At 44.5% G+C, this 22,543-nt stretch overlaps 1 protein-coding gene across 6 annotated transcripts; it reads left to right on the forward strand.

The window, feature by feature from the left end:
- Positions 1–745: 745 nt before the first annotated feature.
- On the forward strand, positions 746–19,038 carry rab40c (RAB40c, member RAS oncogene family). 6 transcript variants are annotated; one of them, XM_034711405.1, is made up of 7 exons: positions 746–1,561; positions 1,706–2,034; positions 10,484–10,544; positions 12,116–12,176; positions 12,342–12,419; positions 15,262–15,484; positions 17,700–19,038. In XM_034711405.1, the coding sequence occupies exons 2-7, from the start codon at positions 1,893–1,895 to the stop codon at positions 17,972–17,974; spliced, it is 840 nt and encodes a 279-aa protein (XP_034567296.1). In that variant the 5' UTR covers positions 746–1,561; positions 1,706–1,892; the 3' UTR covers positions 17,975–19,038. The 6 variants fall into 6 exon arrangements, with proteins under 6 accessions (XP_034567296.1, XP_034567297.1, XP_034567299.1 ...); XM_034711406.1 differs by having other exon boundaries at positions 746–1,263; positions 1,396–2,034; XM_034711408.1 differs by having other exon boundaries at positions 746–1,067; positions 1,396–2,034.
- Positions 19,039–22,543: the final 3,505 nt, after the last annotated feature.

The following is a 22,543-nucleotide window of genomic DNA, read 5'->3' on the forward strand; positions in this document are numbered from 1 at the left end:
CAAAACATTCACAATGCCATGTTATTTAAGACACGAGTGTATCCCAAAGCTTTACTCATCATATTACCCTTAAAGCTATCAAACGCCGTCCATATTAATCTGTATGCTTCATTCATTATGTGTGAGTAGGTGTTCATCCTCAGCAGAGCTAAAGACAGATGAGTCATGAAGAGATTAGACACATATAGCATCAAATACACACTCCGCCTGCTACTGTACTTCACAGTTGTTATTAATATTCATGTTCCTGCATGCTATTTTAAAAACACAGGAAGAAGTGGCTTCAATAGATCCATCCTCCCACCAACCAGTTTGACGTCAAGATTATTTGATTCTTTTTAATCATGGGGTAAAAAATTAAAACTATGATTTTCAAAAAGAAAAAAAGAGAAACAGTCTAATGAGTGAAATAAAAGGTTATCCTGCCAAATAAGGCTCCTTTTTGCACACTTAATTTCACCCCCTAAATTGTGCATTTCATTTTTTCTTAAAGTGTCAAATTCCATTAAAAAAAGAATAATACATTATTAATGTTCATTCTAACCATGTTTAATGCACGTTTAAAGATGTCTGTCATTTTTCAGTTAGAAGAGATTCATCTTTGTTCACCATCTGCGCGTTGTGGTTGTTGACAACAAATTACGATGGACACAACCTTCAGCCAATGGCAGGCCTCTCATTGGGCACAGTAAAAAATCCGTCCAATCAGTGAGCTGGGGGGTGGGGCGTGTTGCCAGAGGGCGGGAACAGTGAGTGACCAGCAGCCGATCTGTCAGCAGCGCACTCAGTGTTGTTCTGCGAGATTCAGAGTCACCAGCTGAGATTTAAACTGGATATAATGGAGAAAAATGGAAGGATCGCGGATTGAAATCCCTGACTGCATGTACAGAGATTTGGACTGGACTTAAAACCACACTGCGGATTGTGTTTCCCCCCTGGATATAACGCAGTGGAGTTACGCTAATCTTTGTTACCGGACTGCAGGAAGACAAGGGGGCCTAACAGCTACGTTAGCATTTAGCTTGCTGTGGAGTGTTTTTATGCAGTGTGGGTCAGATCTACAATGGGTAACATGATATTATATGTGACTGTGTGCTGTGTGGTCTAACGCATCACCGCTGACAGCGTCTCTAAATAATCACCAACGTTTGTTACTGTGAACACAAGCTAAACCAGCTAACTGCTGGGACTAGCTTGTTGTTCCTGCTGCTAATTCAGCCAGCAAGCGTCTTTTAATGAGGAATTACAACACTGAAAGCTGTGGTAGTTTGCTTTAATACAAGAAAAACATCTTCAGTAGACATACATGGTTGTGGATTACGTAAATCTGCTTTAACCACTTGGATTATTATGATAATATTGCAGATAATAAGCATGTTCTTCTTTCCTACATAGACTTTTGGTGGAGTCGTTTGGAGGATACAGGTTCAGTGACTGCCTTTTCCTGCCACCCATAATAGTTGGCAATCTGTCACTAAGATAAGGAATAACTTGCCTGAAGATTAAACTTCAACCTCATTGTGGTTGTGGTTGCACCTTGCTATAAATCCAGCACTCAGAGGTTTTTATTCTCTCTTCTGAGCACCAACTGTGATCAAATATATGTTTTGTTATCTTGGATTTTAAAGCAATAAGGTAAAATAGACTCCAATGTATGTGTCAAGACAGACAGTCCTCCATGTGTGTCATTGTGTGCCCTTAATAGTCTGAAAACCCACACCCACTGGAACACAGTCTTGTTGGAGTAAGTTCACCAGGCAAAACAAGGACTGTGTGCTGCTGGTGGACCCAGTAAAGGAACACTCAAGAGAGCTGGTCTTCTGGATATCCCTCCTTGTGGATTCACTCCCTCATCTTCAGCCCCAGCTCCACCTGGGGTCAGATGTGAGAGGATGGGCAGCCAAGGCAGCCCGGTGAAAAGCTACGACTACCTCCTTAAGTTCCTCCTGGTGGGAGACAGCGACGTGGGCAAAGGAGAGATCCTGGACAGCCTGCAGGATGGATCAGCGGAGTCTCCGTATGCTTACAGTAGTGGTGAGTCAGTCTCGTCTCAGCTGATAGGGGGATCAGTTGGCTCTGTTTTGCCCTCTTGTGATGATGATGAGCTCCTCATGGTATGTCATGCTTGCTCATCACAAAAGTGCTGAAAGTACTAGCTGCTGGTTTTGCTGCGTGGACTCTGGAGAATACACAAAGAGCCGTGTGACGCTCATCACACACAGCATTCATATAGAGCCAAGTCATACAGTCATGACTGTATGTGCATTGTTGTCAGGCTGGTGGTTGGTTTCTCTAAATAAACAATAGTCTGTATGACCTCATTGACTATAAACAAGACGGGAGGTTAAACCTCACTGAATATTTTCCAGGCAACATCATCTCCAGCCTGATTCTTATCCTTCCTCTTTTCCTTAAAGAAGAAGGCCCCTCTTTTTAAACCTGGGTGCTGTTTTTACTTGTTTTGGTCACAATACGTTTAAAGTATTTTGAAATTTCTGCATTGGATTGCTGCCCAAGAGTTTAATCTGTGGGGCAAATATGATCAAAGTCTGCTCCTAAAAAACTTGTTTTTGCACCTGAAGGTCTTTTTTAATCAATCAGTCAATCTTTATTTATATAGCGCCAAATCACAACAAAAGTTATCTCAAGACTCTTTTACAAAAAGAGCAGGTCTAGACTGTACTCTATGTTTTCCAGTCCCCTCTTCCAGACAGAACTCAGTCTGATCTTATCTTAATCCAGCATGAGCAGAGCACTTTGCAGCATTTAGCAAGTTACAGTGGCAAGGACAAACTTCCTTTAAGAGGCAGAAACCTCCAGCAGGACCAGACTCATGTTAGACACACATCTGCTGAGACCATGTTGGAGAGAGGGATAGAGGGAGATGAAGAGAGAGAGAGAGATGATAGTGGGGAGACGGATAGTAGTAGTTGTAGCAGCTGGAGTCTGGACCACGTCCACAGCAGCAGAGATCCAGAGGAACCTACGAGACAAGGGATCTCAGGGACTCCAGAAAGGTCTATGGTTAGTAACTTTAATGGGACAGGAAGAGTTAAAGTGAGAGACAGGCAGAGAGAGGAGAGAGAGGGAAAGACAGGATCCCAGTGTGTCAGTCTAAGCCTATAGCAGCATAACTAAGACCTGGTCCAAGCCTGATCCAGCTCTAACTATAAGCTTTATCAAAAAGGAAAGTTTGAAGCCTACTCTTAAAAGTAGAGAGGGTGTCTGCCTCCCGGACCCTGACTGGTAGATGATTCCAAAGGAGAGGGGCCTGATAACTGAAGGCTCTACCTCCCATACTACTTTTAGAGACTTTAGGTACGATGAGCAGGCCTGCATGTTGGAGCGTAGTGGTCTAGAGGGGTAATAGGGCACTTTGAACTCTTTTGTTGGGGGATAGAGAGAGATGGAATATGTTGTTAGGAGAAATGAATATGGTGCACATGAGGAGAGAAAGGAGTCAGACAGCTGTTTGTTATAAAGGTAGAATGTTAAGGTCTTTGCTCAAGGAAACAAGATGCAGTCGGAGATGATTCCCTAAGTATCCGTTTAGTTTGTCAGATGAAGCAGATTTCCATCCACTCCCCTCCGGATGAAAGCTACTGTTCATGAAAAATACATCAGTCCGCAGAACGACCTCTTTTCACCAGCGTTAATCTCTTAATGAATTCTACCAAAGGCTGGTTCTGCCTGTTGGCATTCTGCAGCAGTATGAAGACCAGCATCAGGTGAGTTTTAACCCCCCTACATCCACTGAAGGACAAGCTCTGTGATCGCAGCAGGTAACTAAGATTGAGTGCATTAACATGGACATGAGTATCCTGGGTATGCCCGGGTAAGCCCTGTCCCTGTTGTGATCATAATTGGGATGTGGCGTTTATTTGCAACCAAACCTGGTTATTCATATCCTTGTATACATGATAAATGATGTATGCCAGTTTCTGATTACTCTGTCATTCACACAGGCGTCGTCAATGTTTATTTTTCACCAAAAAAAAATGCCAATTTTGAAATCCGAGAACAATGAGGCCTCAGTAGCTTACTGCAGGCTCAGCACTATGAAATGACAACACCGTGGTGCAGATTTGGCGTATCCACCTCAGGTCCAGAAGCGGGAGAATAGGCTCCAGAAGAAAGACGTCCTAGGCGCTGCCACCATGTTGGTTTTGCTGATATGTCACTTGGCTGAGGTCGCGCAGGTTGTCAGCAGCTTTCCGAAACTAGTTTTCCTCTCGGAGTCCTCCAGGTAGCAAAATCAGGTTTCTTAAAACCAGGATCAGGGCTGATCTAGGTTTGTGAAATTGGAATATAATGTCAACATGCACAAGCACAAAATCGGGATACTCAGGGTCCATTTGTACGCACTCATTGAGAGAGAGGATGTCGTTATAGAAGTCTCAAGTTGATTAGAGTCTTTAGATTCTGTTCTTTTTGGTTCCACCGGTGTTTAAATACAAGGTTTATGTTTGCAGATTAATTGTTCAGGAACCATACTGCTTAATATTCCCCCAGTTGTAGAAAACCACATATCAGCCCAGTCTTAGATTCAACTTTACATGACAGGCTTGAAATGTTTTTGCATCGTGTAATTAATGCCGCCTTGTCCTGGAGGTTTCTGAACAGCCAGTCGTCGTTCTTGGAACGACAGGCTCGGTCTCTCAACGTGAACCTGGCCTGTACTCTCTAATAGAGGAGGTTGTCTTAATTGATGCGGGCAACATCAAAAGCCTTCAAGCGGCTTCATTAAATATGGAGGGCTGAGAGGAGCGCCACAGAGCGCGCTCCGGCCGAGATGTTTGAGCAGACAGAAGCTCACTATTGATTTCCATCCCTCTGGCTAAGGGAGGTTAGCGTGGAGGGAATGCTTGTGAGGGGCTTAAATATTTCAAGAGGAGAGAATCAGGACAGAGGAGCAGAATTTAATAAGAAGGCATCGCCCCCAGGCTGTGATGGTGCTCCTCTCTGTGATTTTGGAACAGCTATTGGAAACATGATTGGTTGCTATATCCAATATCAATGCACGACTAGAATAACCAGTGACTGATTATCAGAGCTGCTCACGATATCTATGTCCGGTCGTCTCCGTGCTCTCTTGCCTGTCAACACCCACTGGCCGTGTTTTCAGAACGCAGCATGGAGCAGGACCTCCGAACAGCTGGAGTCATGTGACCGAGGTTTCCCCTTCTGTAATCCCTGAATCAAGGATTCTCCTCCTCCACCTCTCCTCATCCATGTTGTCTTTCTGGTCCTCTGAAAACCTCTGACCTGTTGACTCCAGGCCTGGCTCCGCTCATCATGACTTTGGTTTGTTGTTGTAGTTAAGTGAAATACGATCTGGTGATAACACAGAGTGTTTTATTCTAATCAGAGACGCAGACGGAGCTGATCCAGTGGAAGTTAACACATTGACTAGAATAGAAACCTATCAGATCTGGTGCTGTGACGGATCGGAGACGGATCAGGTAGAATTTGGCCGTAAACCATGCATGTCAGCTGAACTACCGGCTTCCCTCAGATTAGCTGGTTCCAAATTAGTGATGAGAAAGATTGTATTTCTTTCAGACTTTCAAATATACCAACCCTCGTCTGGTTTCAGAAATAAAAAACACCGTTAGAAACATTATTCAGTTCCACTACACTGATGATGAATAAACATTAGATGATCCCATGAAAACACTTCCTTTAATGCGTTGGGGTAACAAAGAAATCTGAGTGGATCTGAAAATGAATTTGACGCCCTGCAATGAGGTTTTGAATTTCACCCTCAGTGAATGTTAGCCATCTTGATAACGCCAGCCTTGGAGGGTTGAAGCCAATTAAAATGCAGAATCAGTCACTTTTCAGAGCAGCTGCTCCACAAGTGAGACTCTTAAATCTTTCCTTTTTTGATTCAGCGCACTAACAAAGGAATATTCCCCAGGGGTCAGGCAGGCACGGCGGCCCATTGTTCCTCTGCAGCAGCGACTGCCTGTGTTGACAGTTGCATATCCATACACAACAGTTATCTCTGGATGCAGGCCAGCTCAGAGACAACCCCCACCTTCCCTCCCTCACGCTGCCCTGGAGAAGGGAAGGGGGATTAAGAGAGTAGATAGGTGGACCTGATATAATCCTCCTGAGAGATGCACAGACTGACACACTGAGTGTTCAATATTAACACAGATTAACTGTACATGGAGTCTCACTGCTGTCTGTTCTTTACCTCCTATTCTTCCCATTCGCCCTCACAATCTGAACATGTTATTCCACCTACACTTATAATTCATGGCTCTCCTTATAACAACACGTGGGTCCTACTGCAGCTTTGATGTCCTGTAGTTGTGATAAAGCTACAGAAAGCACAGTTTTCTTCTTCTTGTTGTTGTTATTGTGTGTGTCTCTATAGGAAGTAAAAAGGAGGGAGGATGTGAGCTAAAAGAGTCCAAGGGAAGGGGGGGAGGAAGTTAAAGAGAAAATCTAGATTTCTATCATTAAAAATCGTCCTTTACTACAAACACAATGAATGGATCGCCCAGCCCTACATCGTTTACTATTTCTGGTAATAAAAGATTTTTAATTTCATTTACAAAATGCAGACAGACCTCCGAGTGGAATGTCTCTATCAACACTCTCTTTATTGATTTTTGAGAGAATCTTCTCATAATTAAATCTACTAATTCCATTTCCTGTGAGGACGTTCACATTATCGCCGGCCCGTACACTCGGTGTTTTTCACATCATCTCATTACCACAGAGTTAAATCACTGCATCTCTGACACACTTACACAAAAGGCTGAGCTTAAAACGCTTCACTCAGCTTTGAGCTCCTCCACAGAACAAACACAGCCAGCCTCGTCCCAGAATAGAAGCAGGCGCGTTCAGCGAAGACATCAGAGACATCAGAGACGCTATTGATTATCCGGGATATCTAAATGAGCCTTGGCAACAAGAGGAGACGAGCCACTTGGTACGGAGCTCTGCACTCACTCAGATTGAATTAGGCGAGGCTGAGCTCAGCACTTTAGCCCGGCAGCAGCAGCAGCTTCATGCTGCCTGGAAAATTGGAAGATATTGCTAATGCTGTAAGCCAGCAGCTGCTACCTGCCAGAGGCCGAGGCAGTCGTGTGAGAGTCTGGGAAACAGATGTAATGTGAAGGTCTTTTTCCCAAGAGACTTAATAAGAACAACAAAGCTCACATTATAAACGGCTGCTTCAGGTAAAGTGTTCAAAGCAGTCTGTTTGAGTGAGCTGCAAGCCTTTGGTGAAGACTTCTAGAGATGGAATGAAGGGCTGGATGTGGACGCACATTAATCATCGTCACTTTTGAAAGTTTGTGTTAGTTAACTATGAACAAACGAGACCAACAAGAAAACCTACATAGTTAAAAATGACAGTTTTCAAGAGTTGTTTCAAACAGCCGGTCGCTTCAGTCGGGATGCAACTACGATTCTTCCATCATCCACTGACCTGCAGATTATTTCACCTTTAATCATTTAATCAGCACTTTAATGCACTTTGGTAGAACTTATAAACCTTCTTGTGATGTGTTGTTGTTTTCATTGTCATTCTATCATGTATTGTTTCTAGGGTTGGTCATTTCAAGCCAGAATGCTATTCCATACTCATTGGCTTTTATTCCATGATTATTCTAATGATCGGTGCTGCTTGTAGCGAGCACTGACAGCGTCTGTCTCAATCTTTGTGTACGTGTTTCTGTGGCGTGGCGTGACGCGGTGCGGCGTGTGTGTGTGTGTTTACATTTTACAGCCATGCTCAGTCTCTGGAAACACGTGTGTAGAAGTGTGAGATTCAGAAACAGAGAAATAAATAATAAAACAACATTAAAATCAATATAATAGTAAAAAGTAAGTAATAGAAATGTTGAACCCTAAATGAAAGCCAGACTGAATAAATACGTTTTTGGTTCTCCTGTTAGGAACAGCTGAAAGAGAGGAGCTGGAGGATCTGAGAGACCTTCCTGGTTCAGACACTAAAAGAATCTCTGAGATGTAGTCCGGTCCGGTGCCGTAAAGAACTACAGAAAGAATTTAAAAATCAACACCAAAAGAAACAGGCAGCTCCTTCTGGCCTTCATTTAAAACCGTGCTGCTGCATTTTGTATTAATACACACACTCACACACACACACACACACACACACACATATATATATATATATACACATATATATACATGTATATACATATATATTCATATATATGCACTGTCCCTTTTAATAAAGAAATAAATACAAATAAAAGAAAAGAATTGATCAGATATATAAAACCTGTAAAAAAAGCTTATTTTGCCAGAAAGTCTAAAGCATTTCAGTAAGCACATTAAACTCACATTTCTGAAGATGAAACCGTCATGTTTGAATCTTTTAGTTTGAAATATGGCTTAGATCATTTATTGCCTATCAAAATAATTATCAATAAGTTTTATATTCTTTAAGTTGTCAATTAATGCGCGAACCATTGATATAGTTTTGTAGATAAAAGCACAAATTATTACATTTATTAAAAGTTCAAAAACTCAAAGCCAAAGATGAAGTATTGTAAATGTTTGTATTTAATTTCCATAAATCTTTATTTCTTTATATTGAACACATTAGTTGTAAGCAAAGATTGTGTTTATTTAAATAAAATAATTAACCATTAAACACTTGGAGAAAGTAACCGTCCTTTTTTATCCAACAAAGATAGAGAGTCACACGAGGACTGAGCGTGCCCGGATCAGGTAAGCTCCTGTTTCTGGTCATAAAATAATCCAAACACCGTTTAGCTGCTCATCACGTCGGGACAGGGAGAGGAGTACTTTTACACAATCACTCATAAATCTGCTGCTTAGTGAGAAAGATAAACATCTCCCGGACTGTGGAAACTCTGATTGTCTCAGTGGTTCACCTGTTTGGCCTCAGGTGGTTCCAGACTCAGTGAAAGCCACAGGAGCCCGGCGAGCACAGGGCGGGGGAACATGTGGAGACACGGAGCAGCAGGGCGACAGGTGCAGCGGTCGGACGGGTTTGTCAGGGATCTGTTCGTCGCCTGAGGGTGAACACTGCGGCTTACGTCATGACAGTTAAACCGTGAAATGGTTTTATAACATTAGTTCAATCTCAGAAGGAACAGACCTGAGCTTTATGCATATGTTGAAGAAATGATGTGCGTGGATTTGGACACCATGATGATCCTCCATACCTTGAGGTTCTCCTTGGTGGTTTGGAGTGTATGTCCCAGATGACTTTAAGCCTGATTTGGATTGTAATAACTCGATCCTCTGGATTCTGTCTTTCAACCAAGCTGCAAGCAATATGAAGGCCATGGGGAAGTGTTATAAACTCTAACTCAAATTCAAAGAGCCGATCTTTACAGCAGAAACAAACATGTTTACAGTCTGGTTCAAAAGAACAGTGGAGTCTGGATAGATCATTCCACTGTACGGGGGGGATTTATTCATAACGCAGTGATTTCAAAGATATTAAGATTACTAGTCTTCCAATGAGAGGCAGAGCTGACTGTATTGACAGGCGGGAACACTGTAGCTGTTGGCGAGGAGGCTCAAAGCCCCGCCTCTTAACGGCACACTCGCTCGACAGCAGTTATGTTGAGTTCAGCATTTCCAATATGGCTGCCATTGACAATAGGCCTCAAAACAGCGCTTCAGAAACAGACGGGTGACGTCACGGAGACTACGTTATACGGTCTATGGTTTTAATGCAGACTTCATGGATCCTTAGAGAAGGTAGATAACGTGGCGTTAAGTCTGGAGTGCTGTGGTGAAACATTGCAGATGTTCTTCCCTCGAAAGGGTGGAGTGTGATGAAGTAATATCCTGCACACCACTTCACAAAACTTAGCATACAACGAGACACGCGGTCGAGTTCTTAACACACACATTCTGTGCATTCTTTGGTGCTGTTTGATTCTCAGAGACACGTGTCTTCATGGACGAGGTGTCTGTTTTTTAAACCGCTCATAGATGGAAATCTGTCAGCGATGAAGGGACGTGCAGCGTGTGAGTGTGAGTTTGATGACTGTGAGGTAGACTCAGGAAAGCTTCTGGGCACATTCAGAGCACTTCTGGTGACTGCGTGTTAAATCCAGTAAAAGACAATTTCCTGTCGTCGTGTCTTAGTTTATAAAATGTCAGAAAATAATGAAAAATGTTAATTATTGTTCTCCAAAGTCCAGGATGATGTCTGTTAAAGATACATCTGCTATACAACCCAAAGATACTCAGATGAGCATCAAAACAGAGGAACGAAAATAGAAAATAATCCATTTAAAAAGCTGGTAGAGGAGGAATATGACTTCTTCTCTTGTATCAAAATTACTGAAGATCTGATCCATTTTACTAAATCTGCCCCTCTGTGTCTCTGTCTCTGTGTCTCTGTCCCCTCTGTGTCTCTGTCTCTGTCCCCTCTGTGTCTCTGTCTCTGTCTCTGTCTCTGTCTCTGTTTCTCTCTCTCTCTCTCTCTCTCTCTCTCTCCCTTTCTGTCCAGGTATCGACTATAAAACCACCACCATCCTTCTGGACGGGAGGAGAGTGAAGCTGGAGCTTTGGTAAGCACACATCACGGCTGAACTCAAAACCTGTTGTTGTCTGAACATTGGAGAGACACTGCTCTCTCTGTCTGTCTCTCTGTCTGTCTCTCTCTCTCTCTCTCTCTCTCTCTCTCTCTGTCTGTCTCTCTCTCTCTCTGTCTCTCTCTCTCTCTGTCTCTCTCTCTCTCTCTCTCTCTCTCTCTGTCTGTCTCTCTCTCTCTCTCTCTCTCTGTCTGTCTCTCTCTCTCTCTCTGTCTCTCTCTCTCTCTCTCTCTCTCTCTCTCTCTCTCTCTCTCTCTCTCTCTCTGTCTGTCTGTCTGTCTCTCTCTCTCTCAACTCTTGAGATCTCTAGAAAAGAGTATGTATGTTATTTTAGAGAGACACCTGATATTGGCATTAAACAGACAAGACGCCTTCCCAAGCTGCTTCCTCCTCTTCTCCAACCTCTCCAATAATCAATGGAGACTCAGCAGAAACATGTAGTTGTCAGAGAAGGCGCTCTGCAGTGCGAGGCCGGGCTCGTTCGGTGGAAGTAGGCCAAAGAATCTGACTTCTCAGCGGAGCAGCAACGCCTCGTCTTCCCTGTGGAGGCAAAAGTTTAGATGCAGCCCGATGATGGAGAATCTCCTCTCCTCTCTGAGTCTGGATCTTTTCTTCTGACTCACACTCTGAGCTTCATCATCTGCTTCGTTTCCATTTCTGTCTTTTCTGCCATCTGTGTCTACATACATACGCCGTCACAGATACACCGTCCTTCTGCCCCGAATACTGAACCAACGCGCTAATCCAACACCAAATGTGGTTTAATCCACACCTGAAAATAGTCCCCAACAAAAGGAGCATTTATTCAGATTGTGCTTTTCAAACAAAAGCAACACAATGAGGCTGTGTTATACAAACTGGGCTCTGATTGACTCTGAAGTACAAAAACCTTTAGCATGAGCTGTTAGCTGCAAACAAGCTGTAATGGCTGCAACATAATCCTTATGGGCAAGTGTCCCCGACCAAAGTACGTCCACTAAATGTTCTTCAGAGGGTTAGTAAAAGTGCCTGACGTCAACAAAGAGCTCAGCAGATTCCTCTTTCCTGTCCAAGCTTTCTCAAAATGAATTCTTCCCTCATCCCAAATCCTTCCGCTCGTGCTCAGCTCCGCTCACATGATCTCTAATGAAATATGTGTGTTCAAGTGTTTGTTGTTTTGTACACAACAGAAAGAGTAATGAGCCGTTTCTGAGAAACAGTAATTAGATCAGACTCAGAACTTTTTCCAGGTTTTTCTAATCCCCCATAAAACCAAATTTAAGACGGCTCGCTCGTCAAACGAATGTTGAATAAGGAAAGTGGTGATCTGATCGGTGTGAGTTTATTCAAGGCGTCCGTCTTGTTCTGCTCAGTTCAGAGAGCTGTCTGTGTTTCTGAGTCAGTGCATGAAAGTTTGATCACTGCCGCCTCTGCCAAAAAGTGATGAGGAGATTTGTTTGGATGAGAAAGTCAGACGAGGTTTCAGGCCAATGTTTTCTCCTCCCTGCAGCTGAACAAACCGAGTCTACTTTAGGTCTCTCCTCACGTCTTTCTCCTCTCCTCCTCAGGGACACTTCGGGACAGGGGAGGTTCTGCACCATCTTTCGCTCGTATTCCCGCGGGGCTCAGGTGAGGAGCGCACGATGTAACTGGACTGAGGACAGGTTCTCTCTGCTCTAGAGTCAGAGAGACCTCACTGTGTGTTCTTCTGTTGACTGAATAGATCAAATATAAATGTACAGACCAGCTGCTGTGCTCACTTTGACTCTGTTTAACCTGTGTGTGTGTGTGTAGGGGATCCTGCTGGTCTACGACATCACCAACCGGTGGTCCTTCGATGGAATCGACCGGTGGATCAGAGAGATTGACGAGGTGAGTCTGAGGGATGATCGGTTTAATTGATGCTGAAGAGATGATTCATGGGTTTCTAGATCACAAACCCAGATCAGGCTTACATTCAGAGTGAGTCATACGTAAAGAGAAAGTTCAGAGTTGGCTCTTCGTCTCGACCACACCAGAAGCTTCCTCTTGGATGAGCGCTCATGATCCCTGTCAGTGTTTTTACAGCGTCCCTCCCACACACCCTGCAGGTTGGTATTGGCGTTCACTCGCTTTAGTTTGAAACATCCTGGATGTTGCAGAATTAGTTAAAACAGACAGAAAGCAGAGAGTCAGCAAATACTGACATTATCAAACACTTTAAAATGAAATCATTCAGGCCGGGCTCTTTTTAGATTTCATCTCTTAAAAGTGAAACTCTTAGAATCGTGTCAGACTCTGTTAGGGACCAAGCTGTAAGGTACGAGACGCAGGCGTCACTTTTTAAAGAAAAGTGGGTTTTTATTTTTCCCAAATTTATTTTTTCCCAAACCAGAATTATAAGAACTAGGCGCATACATAACCGTTAACATAACTCAAGTTAACACATCAACATGTAAGACCTAAACAAACAGACCTGAAACAATGAGACAAAAAGGAACTTATAAAATGTTTATGCCAAACCAAGTTGAACTCAAGGGGTAAACAAAATAGACCCTTAATTAAACTGAATTCAAAGAAACGCTTAATTAAGTCCTTTCCACCCTTAGCCACGCCTCGCCGCAGAGGTCACCGGTCAGACTCCCGGACAGTCGACCATTTCCTTCATGTCCTCCCCCTCTCTCTACTCCCCACATTTCCTGTCTCTCTTCAGCTGTCCTGTCAATAAAGACAGAAAAACCCCAAAATATAACTTTAAAATGATAAATACGTCGTCTATTACATTTTCAAAAGGGACAAAAAAAAGACAAACAAACACAACAGACTGGCTCATTAACACTTTCAGATCAGACAGACCGGCTCACGATGCACACAGAAGGAACGGCATATCCCAAATATGATCACAACAGGGACAAGGCTGAGTGCATGTAAACACACTCCATGACATAAAGGGTCTCGGGTTCTGCAAAAGACTTTCAGCCTGTGGAATGTATGTTTCAGTTTGCTCCTTCCTGCTCCACCTCTCAGACGTGGTGTGGTTGCAGCAGAGCTGAGGTGGTGTGATGGAGCAGATGGAAAATACGTGCACCATGGAAGTGGATCTTTATGGTCACTGTCAAAGTTTGGCTCCTGGTTTTGTTGCAGCATGCTTCCAAAGCTGATCCTGTCCCCTCTCTGCTGCAGGAGCGTCCTCTGTGCACAGACTCAGAGGATGAAAAGGAAACAGGGAGGACTCTCTGAGGAGAGGCTGATGAAAGATGACAGTCAGGAGGAGAGAAGGAGTGAAGGTGGAGAGAGAGGGCGACCTTTCGCTGCCGTCATGTTTTATCCAGTTAGTAAGAACAGACGGGATAAATTAGAGAGACATGAGCCTGAGCGGGAGGATGAGATGCTGCCTCCTTGAGCTTGTTGAATTAATAACAAGGCTCCTCTGGTCCCTTCGTATGAGGGGAACATCTTTCATTCACTTTCTTCTCCGTCTCATGAAGAGATGCTGCACAGCTGAGACTTGAGACTAGAAAAGAACAGAGAGCTGCTGTGTTTTTATTTAATATGATTTTAGTGAAGGGTGTCTGATGGAACACGCTCTTTAAAGCAGTGAGTTCATGAAGCTAACACACAAAAATCAAAGACAGGGTTCATAAGACGCTCCCTGCTCAGTGAAAGCAACACTGATAAGCAGAGAACAGTCAAAGAGGGGGCTCATGATCTAAAACAGGTCTGAATTATTAAGGAGTCTTTCGGCCGCTGGACCTTTACCCCTGAACCACGTGCGTTTGGACCGGTGGACCCGGTGTCTAAATTTAGTTCAGGAGTAGATGATCTCCCCCCTAAAAAGCCCCTGCTAGGGGGGTAGTACTTTTCAAAGGTCCCGGGACTTTCAGGGGGCGGGGCCTGCAATGCTGAAGGTGTCTGATTGGTAGATTAACCTCAGTGTTTTTATTCCTCCCTCCGTCCACAATAACATCACACACATCTGTGATTCTCTTGAAACCGGTGTTCCGGTTTTAAAAGTGACCCTGTAAACTGGAGACCTTCAGCTGAACGTGTCAGTGTTTGTGGAGTTTACACAGCTGTTGAAACACAGAGGGAGTTCCTGGGAATGCAAACTAGTTTAGTTTTTATTAAGATTTCAAAATATCCTCATCAGATATTTAATGATGGTCTAAAGACGTTTATGAGGGATGCATCCGGCTGAGAGTCTCCAGTTAACAGGGTCGCCGTTTAAACCAAAACACCGGCCGATCTCTGCGATCACGGCTTTTTGAGTTCAAAAGGATTTTAAAGCCGTGTTGAAACGTCTTTGCTACTCGCGCTTATCTCCTCTCACGTGTTGATTCAGTGAATCCATCTGTGATGAAATATAGCACCATCTAAAACAGACCAGCTGAGTCTCTTCATGCTAACAGGCTAACTGTTGTGTTGCTCAGAATGATACCTGCCTGTCCGTCTGCTTCTATGGTGTCATCTGTGATGAATGGCGTTCCTCTTTGTGTTACTGCCCTCTACTGGTCTGGTGGTGTAGTGCATTTACTTTTTTTCCTCCATACGTCACTGGCCTGATTTACACAATCTACCCGGGACTTCAGCCCACGGTCCAAACGCAGACAACAATGGGGGACCAGGAACCTTTTAGTTCAGGGGAAAGTAGTTCTGTGGGCTAAAAGACCCCGGGACTCTTGGTTGAAACTTACCTGACGTTACTTTTGACTCCCAGTCTCTGTTTCCTTCCCAGCATGCTCCAGGCGTGCCTCGAATCCTCGTCGGTAACCGCCTGCATCTGGCCTTCAAGCGGCAGGTTCCCACCGAGCAGGCGAGGGCGTACGCCGAGAAGAACGGCATGACCTTCTTCGAGGTGAGCCCTCTGTGCAACTTCAACGTCATCGAGTCGTTCACGGAGCTGTCACGCATCGTCCTGATGAGGCACGGCATGGAGAAGTTCTGGAGGCCCAACCGAGGTGAGGGGACACCCAAGACCTGAGCTCTTACAGGCAATGAACAGAACGACTTTTAACATCTTTGACAGCAGGAAGTTATCAAGGCTCGACCTCCCATACTACTTTTAGAGACTTTAGGTCCGATGAGCAGGCCTGCATGTTGGAGCGTTCTAGAGGGGTAACAGGGCACTATGAGGTCTTTAAGATACAAAGGAGTCTGACCATGAAGAGGTTTATAGATCAGAAGAAGGATTTTATGGGGAGCCGGTGTAGAGATGTGCTCTCTCTTCCTCCTTGTCGTCAGTCCTTCATGAAGAGCTGATGGGATTTTTCCCTCACTGCAGTAAAGTCAGAGCACTTATTTCTGTGCTGTGGTAACACACTTAAAGAGAAATGACAGCAGGGACTGGCTCCGTGGAAAACAAAACTTGGATACCCATCTAGATTTTTGATGCTTGAATGCAACCGCCAAAAGTTAAAAGCTAATGTTCATCATGGTCACATGGTTTCTTTGTCATCACGGTGACTTATAATCCCCCTGATGCCCTCTGTCGACTCATGCAGCCACTTGTTAGTCGTATTTTGGTCGTCAACAGAGCGTCTAAATATTTTGGAAGACAGCTCAAAAGAGGCAACGAGACATCAAACTCTGTAACCACAGGGCCTGTTAGAGCATCCAACAAAAACCCTTCGAAAAATTACTCACAGACCTCAAGACGAGAGGAACTCAAGAGCTAAGATGTGGAAAACATTGCAAGTTCTTTGGATTAGTTCCTGCCGTACAAGAAGAGGAAGGACAGGCGTGATGAAAGGGCAAATAAAAGCCAGAGGAGTTTCATGTTAATCAGAATTTAGAGACATGAAGAAAGAGTAAGAAACAGAGGGAAGTGTGAGTGAAAGTCTTCACTGTTACAGAATAAAAAGACGTCTGCAGCTTCACTTCATAGTGAGGGTTTATTTGTAAGTTTTAAAGCTCTCTTTTTAAATAACAATGTAATCTCAGCTGGATTAACTGCTCTTCACTGGAGTTTAAACTCTCCAGAGGACACACTAACACTTCGCTCTGTGCTCATCAGCCATCTGATGGGATGACACATCGCCTCGTAGGCTAATTCATTCTCCATCACCCCTGTCGTCCTTTTGTCTGTGATTAAAGAGGGAATCAGGCTGAAGTGACGTCCTGCTGAAGCTCAGAGTGAGAGAGTGATGAACAGACTCACTCTGAACTTAATACATCACAGATCCATGTTCTATTATCAACAAAGACTCAACATGAAGACCGGATCAGATCCAGTCCCCTCTTCCAGACAGGACTCAGTCTGATCTCATCTTAATCCACCATGAGCAGAGACCTTTGCAGCATTTAGCAAGTTACAGTGGCAAGGACAAACTTCCTTTAACAGGCAGAAACCTCCAGCAGGACCAGACTCATGTTAGACACACATCTGCTGAGACCGTGTTGGAGAGAGGGATAGAGGGAGATGAAGAGAGAGAGAGATGATAGTGGGGAGACGGATAGTAGTAGTTGTAGCAGCTGGAGTCTGGACCACGTCCACAGCAGCAGAGATCCAGAGGAACCTACGAGACAAGGGAGCTCAGGGACTCCAGAAAGGTCTATGGTTAGTAACTTTAATGGGACAGGAAGAGTTAAAGTGAGAGACAGGCAGAGAGAGGAGAGAGAGGGAAAGACAGGATCCCAGTGTGTCAGTCTAAGCCTATAGCAGCATAACTAAGACCTGGTCCAAGCCTGATCCAGCTCTAACTATAAGCTTTATCAAAAAGGAAAGTTTGAAGCCTACTCTTAAAAGTAGAGAGGGTGTCTGCCTCCCGGACCCTGACTGGTAGATGATTCTAAAGGAGAGGAGCCTGATAACTGAAGGCTCTACCTCCCATACTACTTTTAGAGACTGTAGGTACGATGAGCAGGCCTGCATGTTGGAGCGTAGTGGTCTAGAGGGGATGAAAACCAGAATATTTTAGTTTATCTGTATCTTTATGTTCTGTTTTTTGCAGTTAAATCAAAGCAGACTCTGTTAGTTCTGGTTCATAGTTGCCATCTACCAGAGGGGTCCTGGTCCTGAGTTTTGTGGTCTTTGTGTTAACAGAGAAGTCCTGGTCCTGAGTTTTGTGGTCTTTGTGTTAACAGAGAAGTCCTGGTCCTGAGTTTTGTGGTCTTTATGTTAACAGAGAAGTCCTGAATGCAGTCTGAACTCCTAACTTCTCCTCCTCTCCTCAGTGTTCTCCCTGCAGGATCTCTGCTGCAGAGCCATCGTCTCGTGCACGCCGGTCCACCTCATCGACAAGCTCCCGCTGCCCGTCGCCATCAAGTCCCACCTCAAGTCCTTCTCCATGGCCAACGGCATGAACGCCGTCATGATGCACGGACGCTCGTACTCGCTGGCCAACCCGGCCGGCGGCTCTAAAGGCAACAGCCTGAAGCGCTCCAAGTCCATCCGTCCGCCGCAGAGCCCGCCGCAGAACTGCACCCGAAACAACTGTAAGATCTCCTAATGGACGGATGAGGAGGGGTCGGGGTCAGAGACGATGAAGGACGCACAGCATGAGATCAGGAGACGGATATACAGGTTCTTAGTGTTTGACAGGAAGGAGCACATCCCGGCCTGAGGAGCTGAAGAGCAGAATGATGGATGAAGGGATGGATGAGCACTACCTCTCACCTTGAAGAGTTCTGCAGGTGGAAGGGGGGCGGGGCCTGAAAGGTGCTTCAAGATTCCAGAGAAGGATCCTGAAAGGTCTCCACAGATCTGATTCTCACTACTTGTAACTGCGATGAAAGAGAGACACGGACTCTGGATTCACTTCCGTCTGCTTGAGATTTAACTACGTGTACAGAAACCCTTCACCAACTCAAGAGACCGTATTTAGTTCCTCGACATGAAGCACTCCACGATGTGTCGGTGCATCACGGAAATCACCTCAAGAACTCACTTCTATGTCTCCCGTTCCTTTCTCTCCGTCCGTCTGGTTTTATTCACTCCTCTTCTTTCCACTCTTTTAACGAGCGATAAGCTAACGAGCGAGACACTAATGAGCAGTCAGCCACAGACGTGTTTGAACACTTGTTAGAAAATGTTTGAACGGTGAAGGTCTCCATCCAGTTTTAGGTGAAACACATCTTAACACAAACACGCCCTCCTTTTCCTCCTTCCCCCTCTTTCCCTGTGAAACGTTTAGACTCACCCCCCTCATGTTCTCAGGATTCACACCTCCCCTGTCATTGTTCCCCCTCACCTGCTGCAGGCACAAACACCACCTTTAAGAAACACATCTCCACAGACTAAAGACACTCTGCTCCCTCAGAGGTCAAATCCACTGCAGACATGTTCTGGATGAACTCAACCAGAGCAGATTGATCTCCTGAGAAATGTTCACCAGCTCTTTTTTTAAAGTAAAGTTTTTAATATTTGACGTTTTGCTGCTTCTCTCACTCGAGTATCTTCTTAAACTAAATCTGATTTTTGGATGCTGGTTGGTAAAAACAGATCTCCTCTCACAGCTTACCCTCCAAAAATTCAGAAAATCAAACAAATAATAAAAGTTAAGAGATGATTCAGCATCTGAGAAGTCCCTGTTGACATTCAAACACACACCGTCTCCAAACCTGTGAGATAACCCAGCTACTGCTGGAGAGGAATCCCCCCTTCCTCCCATCCCTGCTATGACCTCCTGTGTTTTCCATACATGTGTTTCAGCGTTAGACCCGGAGGGGGAGAGGAAGCTCGGGTATCTGATCTCAGGCGGTCTGAAGAAGCGTACTGAGACGCTGCGATGAGTGAAAACACAAACCGGTCAGAGTAGCTGGACAGGATGGTGGAGTGAGTTCAGGTAAAGTGTTGACGGTAAACAGGGACCCCTGTTTTATGTCCAGGTAGACCCCGTCTCACAGAGTCCAGCTGGAGGACCGGACTGGTGTTGCTGCAGGTTTGTGTTTGAGAGGCACAATAATGTTCAGTCTTACGAAGGTTTACGAACTGCTCCTTTAAGATTCATTGATTAAGATGATCTGTGACTTTATTTCACTCAGCTTTTAAAGCAGCTGTCGCCAAATTCTGCAACTTTAAAGCCGAAAAGCTCAACGGATGCTTTTTAAAATAGTGAAAGAGTAAAGATTAGAGCATTAATTCAATGTTTTGAGTTTCTGAACATTTATAGTCAAAGAAAGAGACTTTTTAGGGAAGGAAGAACTCCAGTGTTGGACTTTTTTCACCATTAGACGGCTGATTTCAATCAATAATTGGTGAATCACTCAACAAGAAGCTGTCTTCCCTGATTTTAATTCCTCCAGGGAAATATTTCATCTGGTTAAGCAGCTTGAAGAGTGAACATTTAGTCTCATTTCATCAGGAAACTTGATTCTAACAAGCCGTGAACGGGTTTTAAAAACAAGCAGCTGCGTTTCCTCTCCATGCTGCGTTCAGGTCCAGTGGGACAAAGCACAAACACAAGTGGACACTTTGCCACCGCTGGGTCACTTCCTTGTGTTAGTTTGTGTGTGAAAAGGTGATTCCTCCTCTTCCTCTTCCTCATCGCTGCGTTTTAACACCAAACCTTTCTGACTGTTTCTCCCACGGGAACCAACGCAGCATGTCCCCCCCCCCCCCGATCTGCTCCACCGCCTCCGCCCGCTCGCTCTCCCATGATTCATAGCTGCTGAATAATAGATGCTCTCTTCAGAGATCTCTGGAGGGCTTCATCAGTACGCCTCGGCTGCGTCTCTCTCCCTCGCTCCTCTTTCATCCTCCTCAGGAAGCTCGGCGTGGTTTGTTTCTACGTGCTCCTCAGCCTCTGCGTTCTTTTACTCTCCTGTTATATCAGAGTCTCCGCCCGGCTGCTCGATCTTACTCCATCTTTGAATCTTTGTGTTTGTTAGATTCTCCTTCCTAACCCCGTCCACTCGGCGTGTTCCAGTGTTACTCTTCATCTGTATCCCCTCCTCTTCCTCCGCCTCTGATCGCTCTTTGCTTTCAGACATGTCTTGACACAGCCGGTGAAGCTTCTCCGCTAAAGGGAAGCTACACCCAATCCAGAGACTGATCCCTGCTGGATTTAAAACTCACACCTGTCTGAAACTCCTTCAGACTCTGTCCTGTGAATCATTTAAACTTTCAATCGATGGTTCAAACATTTTTCACTCTTGGACGTACGAAAAGAAGTTCATGTGACACTGGATTGATTGCAGAGAAATGCTGCAAAAGTTCCCCTCAGGAACATCCAGTGACCCTCAGTGTGTTCTCATTAGAACAACATCTGTAATTTTTATGACTTGATACCAAACATCAGAACATGCACTAACACGCCACTATCACTTAAACACGCTAACATGCTGCACTAACACGCCACTATCACTTAAACACAGACATGTTGGTGAGTTAAATCCACTATCACTTAAACACAGACATGTTGGTGAGTTAAATCCACTATCACTTAAACACAGACATGTTGGTGAGTTAAATCCACTATCACTTAAACACAGACATGTTAGTGAGTTAAATCCACTATCACTTAAACACAGACATGTTAGTGAGTTAAATCCACTATCACTTAAACACAGACATGTTAGTGTGTTAAATCCACTATCACTTAGTGCATAGCTGTGTTTTTGGTTCCCTTCATCCTGCAGAGTCATGTCTCAGTCACAGAACACTGAGGAGGATGCTGATTGATGATTACAGTTTGCACTGAGGATGTATCCACGCTGTCCTGTAATTCCAGACTTCAAACAGCAGCCAGAACTCCTACAAAGCGGACTCTCTGTAGGTGTCAGACCGGATACTCTTAGAAAATACCCCATTAGTGCACTTCCACTCCTGAACCATAGCACGCTTTAAATCCAGGGATAAAACGTCACAACGAATCTCACAGTTATGGAAGGTTCAACGACTCTTCTGTAAACGTTATCTCTTACTGTTCCTCCTCATCTCAGGTAAGGAAGTGCACAAACGGCTGCAGGAGTCTCATTGGTCAACAGAGCTGTCAATCATGACGTTACATCCTCTTTTTTATAATATCAAATAACTCAAACCTCAGAAAAATAAACACATGGACGGAAATCTGCAACAAACTAGAGGAAGCAGGTTTTGTGATCTGTACTGCATCCTGTCAGTTTGGAGAGCTCTTCATCTTTTAGCTTCGCTCTCCATGAGGCTATACGTCTCATTGTTGGTTCAAACGATGATTCAAATTAGAAGATTCAAACACATTTTTAAAAGCGATAATTCAAGAGTTTAAATTAAAAGCTGCAGTAAACAAGTTCATACCTGTACAAACACCAGATCTGGTCCTTTAGGGAGGTTTAAGAAGACCCTTATCTGCTCGCTGTGGCTCCAGTCAGGGAGGTTTGGATCAGCTGTGTTTAAAGAGAAGAAGCAGAGAGATGTTAGTCCCCTAGTTTTACAAAGAGGTTTCAGTCTTTGGTTTTGGTCGTCTTCGACTCGTCAAGACGTTTTGTGCTGCATTTACCTCCCTCCTCCCTCCTCCCTCCTCCCTCCTCCATCCTCCATCCTCCATCCTCCCTCCTCCCTCCTCACTCCATCCTCCCTCCTCCCTCCTCCCTCCTCCCTCCTCACTCCTCCATCCTCCCTCCTCACTCCCTCCTCCCTCCTCCCTCCCTCCTCCATCCTCCCTCCTCCCTCCTCCCTCCTCACTCCCTCCTCCATCCTCCCTCCTCCATCCTCCCTCCTCCCTCCCTCCTCCTTTGTTTCTGCGTCTCTCCTCTCCTCCGTGTTTGTGTTTCTCCTGAACACATTTGAAACTTCACGAGACGTTTAAAGATGAACATGATTGTGCAGGACGGTGAAAGATTCAGGGATTCCCTCTGATGTATTAAGTGTTGTACAGAGGAGCAGACTGTTGTGATGATGATGATGATGATGATGATGTTGATGATGATGATGATGATGATGATGATGATGATAAAAAAAACAATGTAATACACTACTCTGGTTTGTGGCTGAAGCTGCTGAGTAATCTGAAGTGAGTGTGTGAGTGTGAATGTTGTTTAAACACCAAGCTGACGGTTTTCTTATTTTAAATTATTGATTGTACAGTTTCGAGGCGAGG

The sequence above is a fragment of the Notolabrus celidotus genome, chromosome 20, assembly GCF_009762535.1.
Source record: "Notolabrus celidotus isolate fNotCel1 chromosome 20, fNotCel1.pri, whole genome shotgun sequence".
NCBI classification, from domain to species: Eukaryota; Metazoa; Chordata; class Actinopteri; order Labriformes; family Labridae; genus Notolabrus; species Notolabrus celidotus.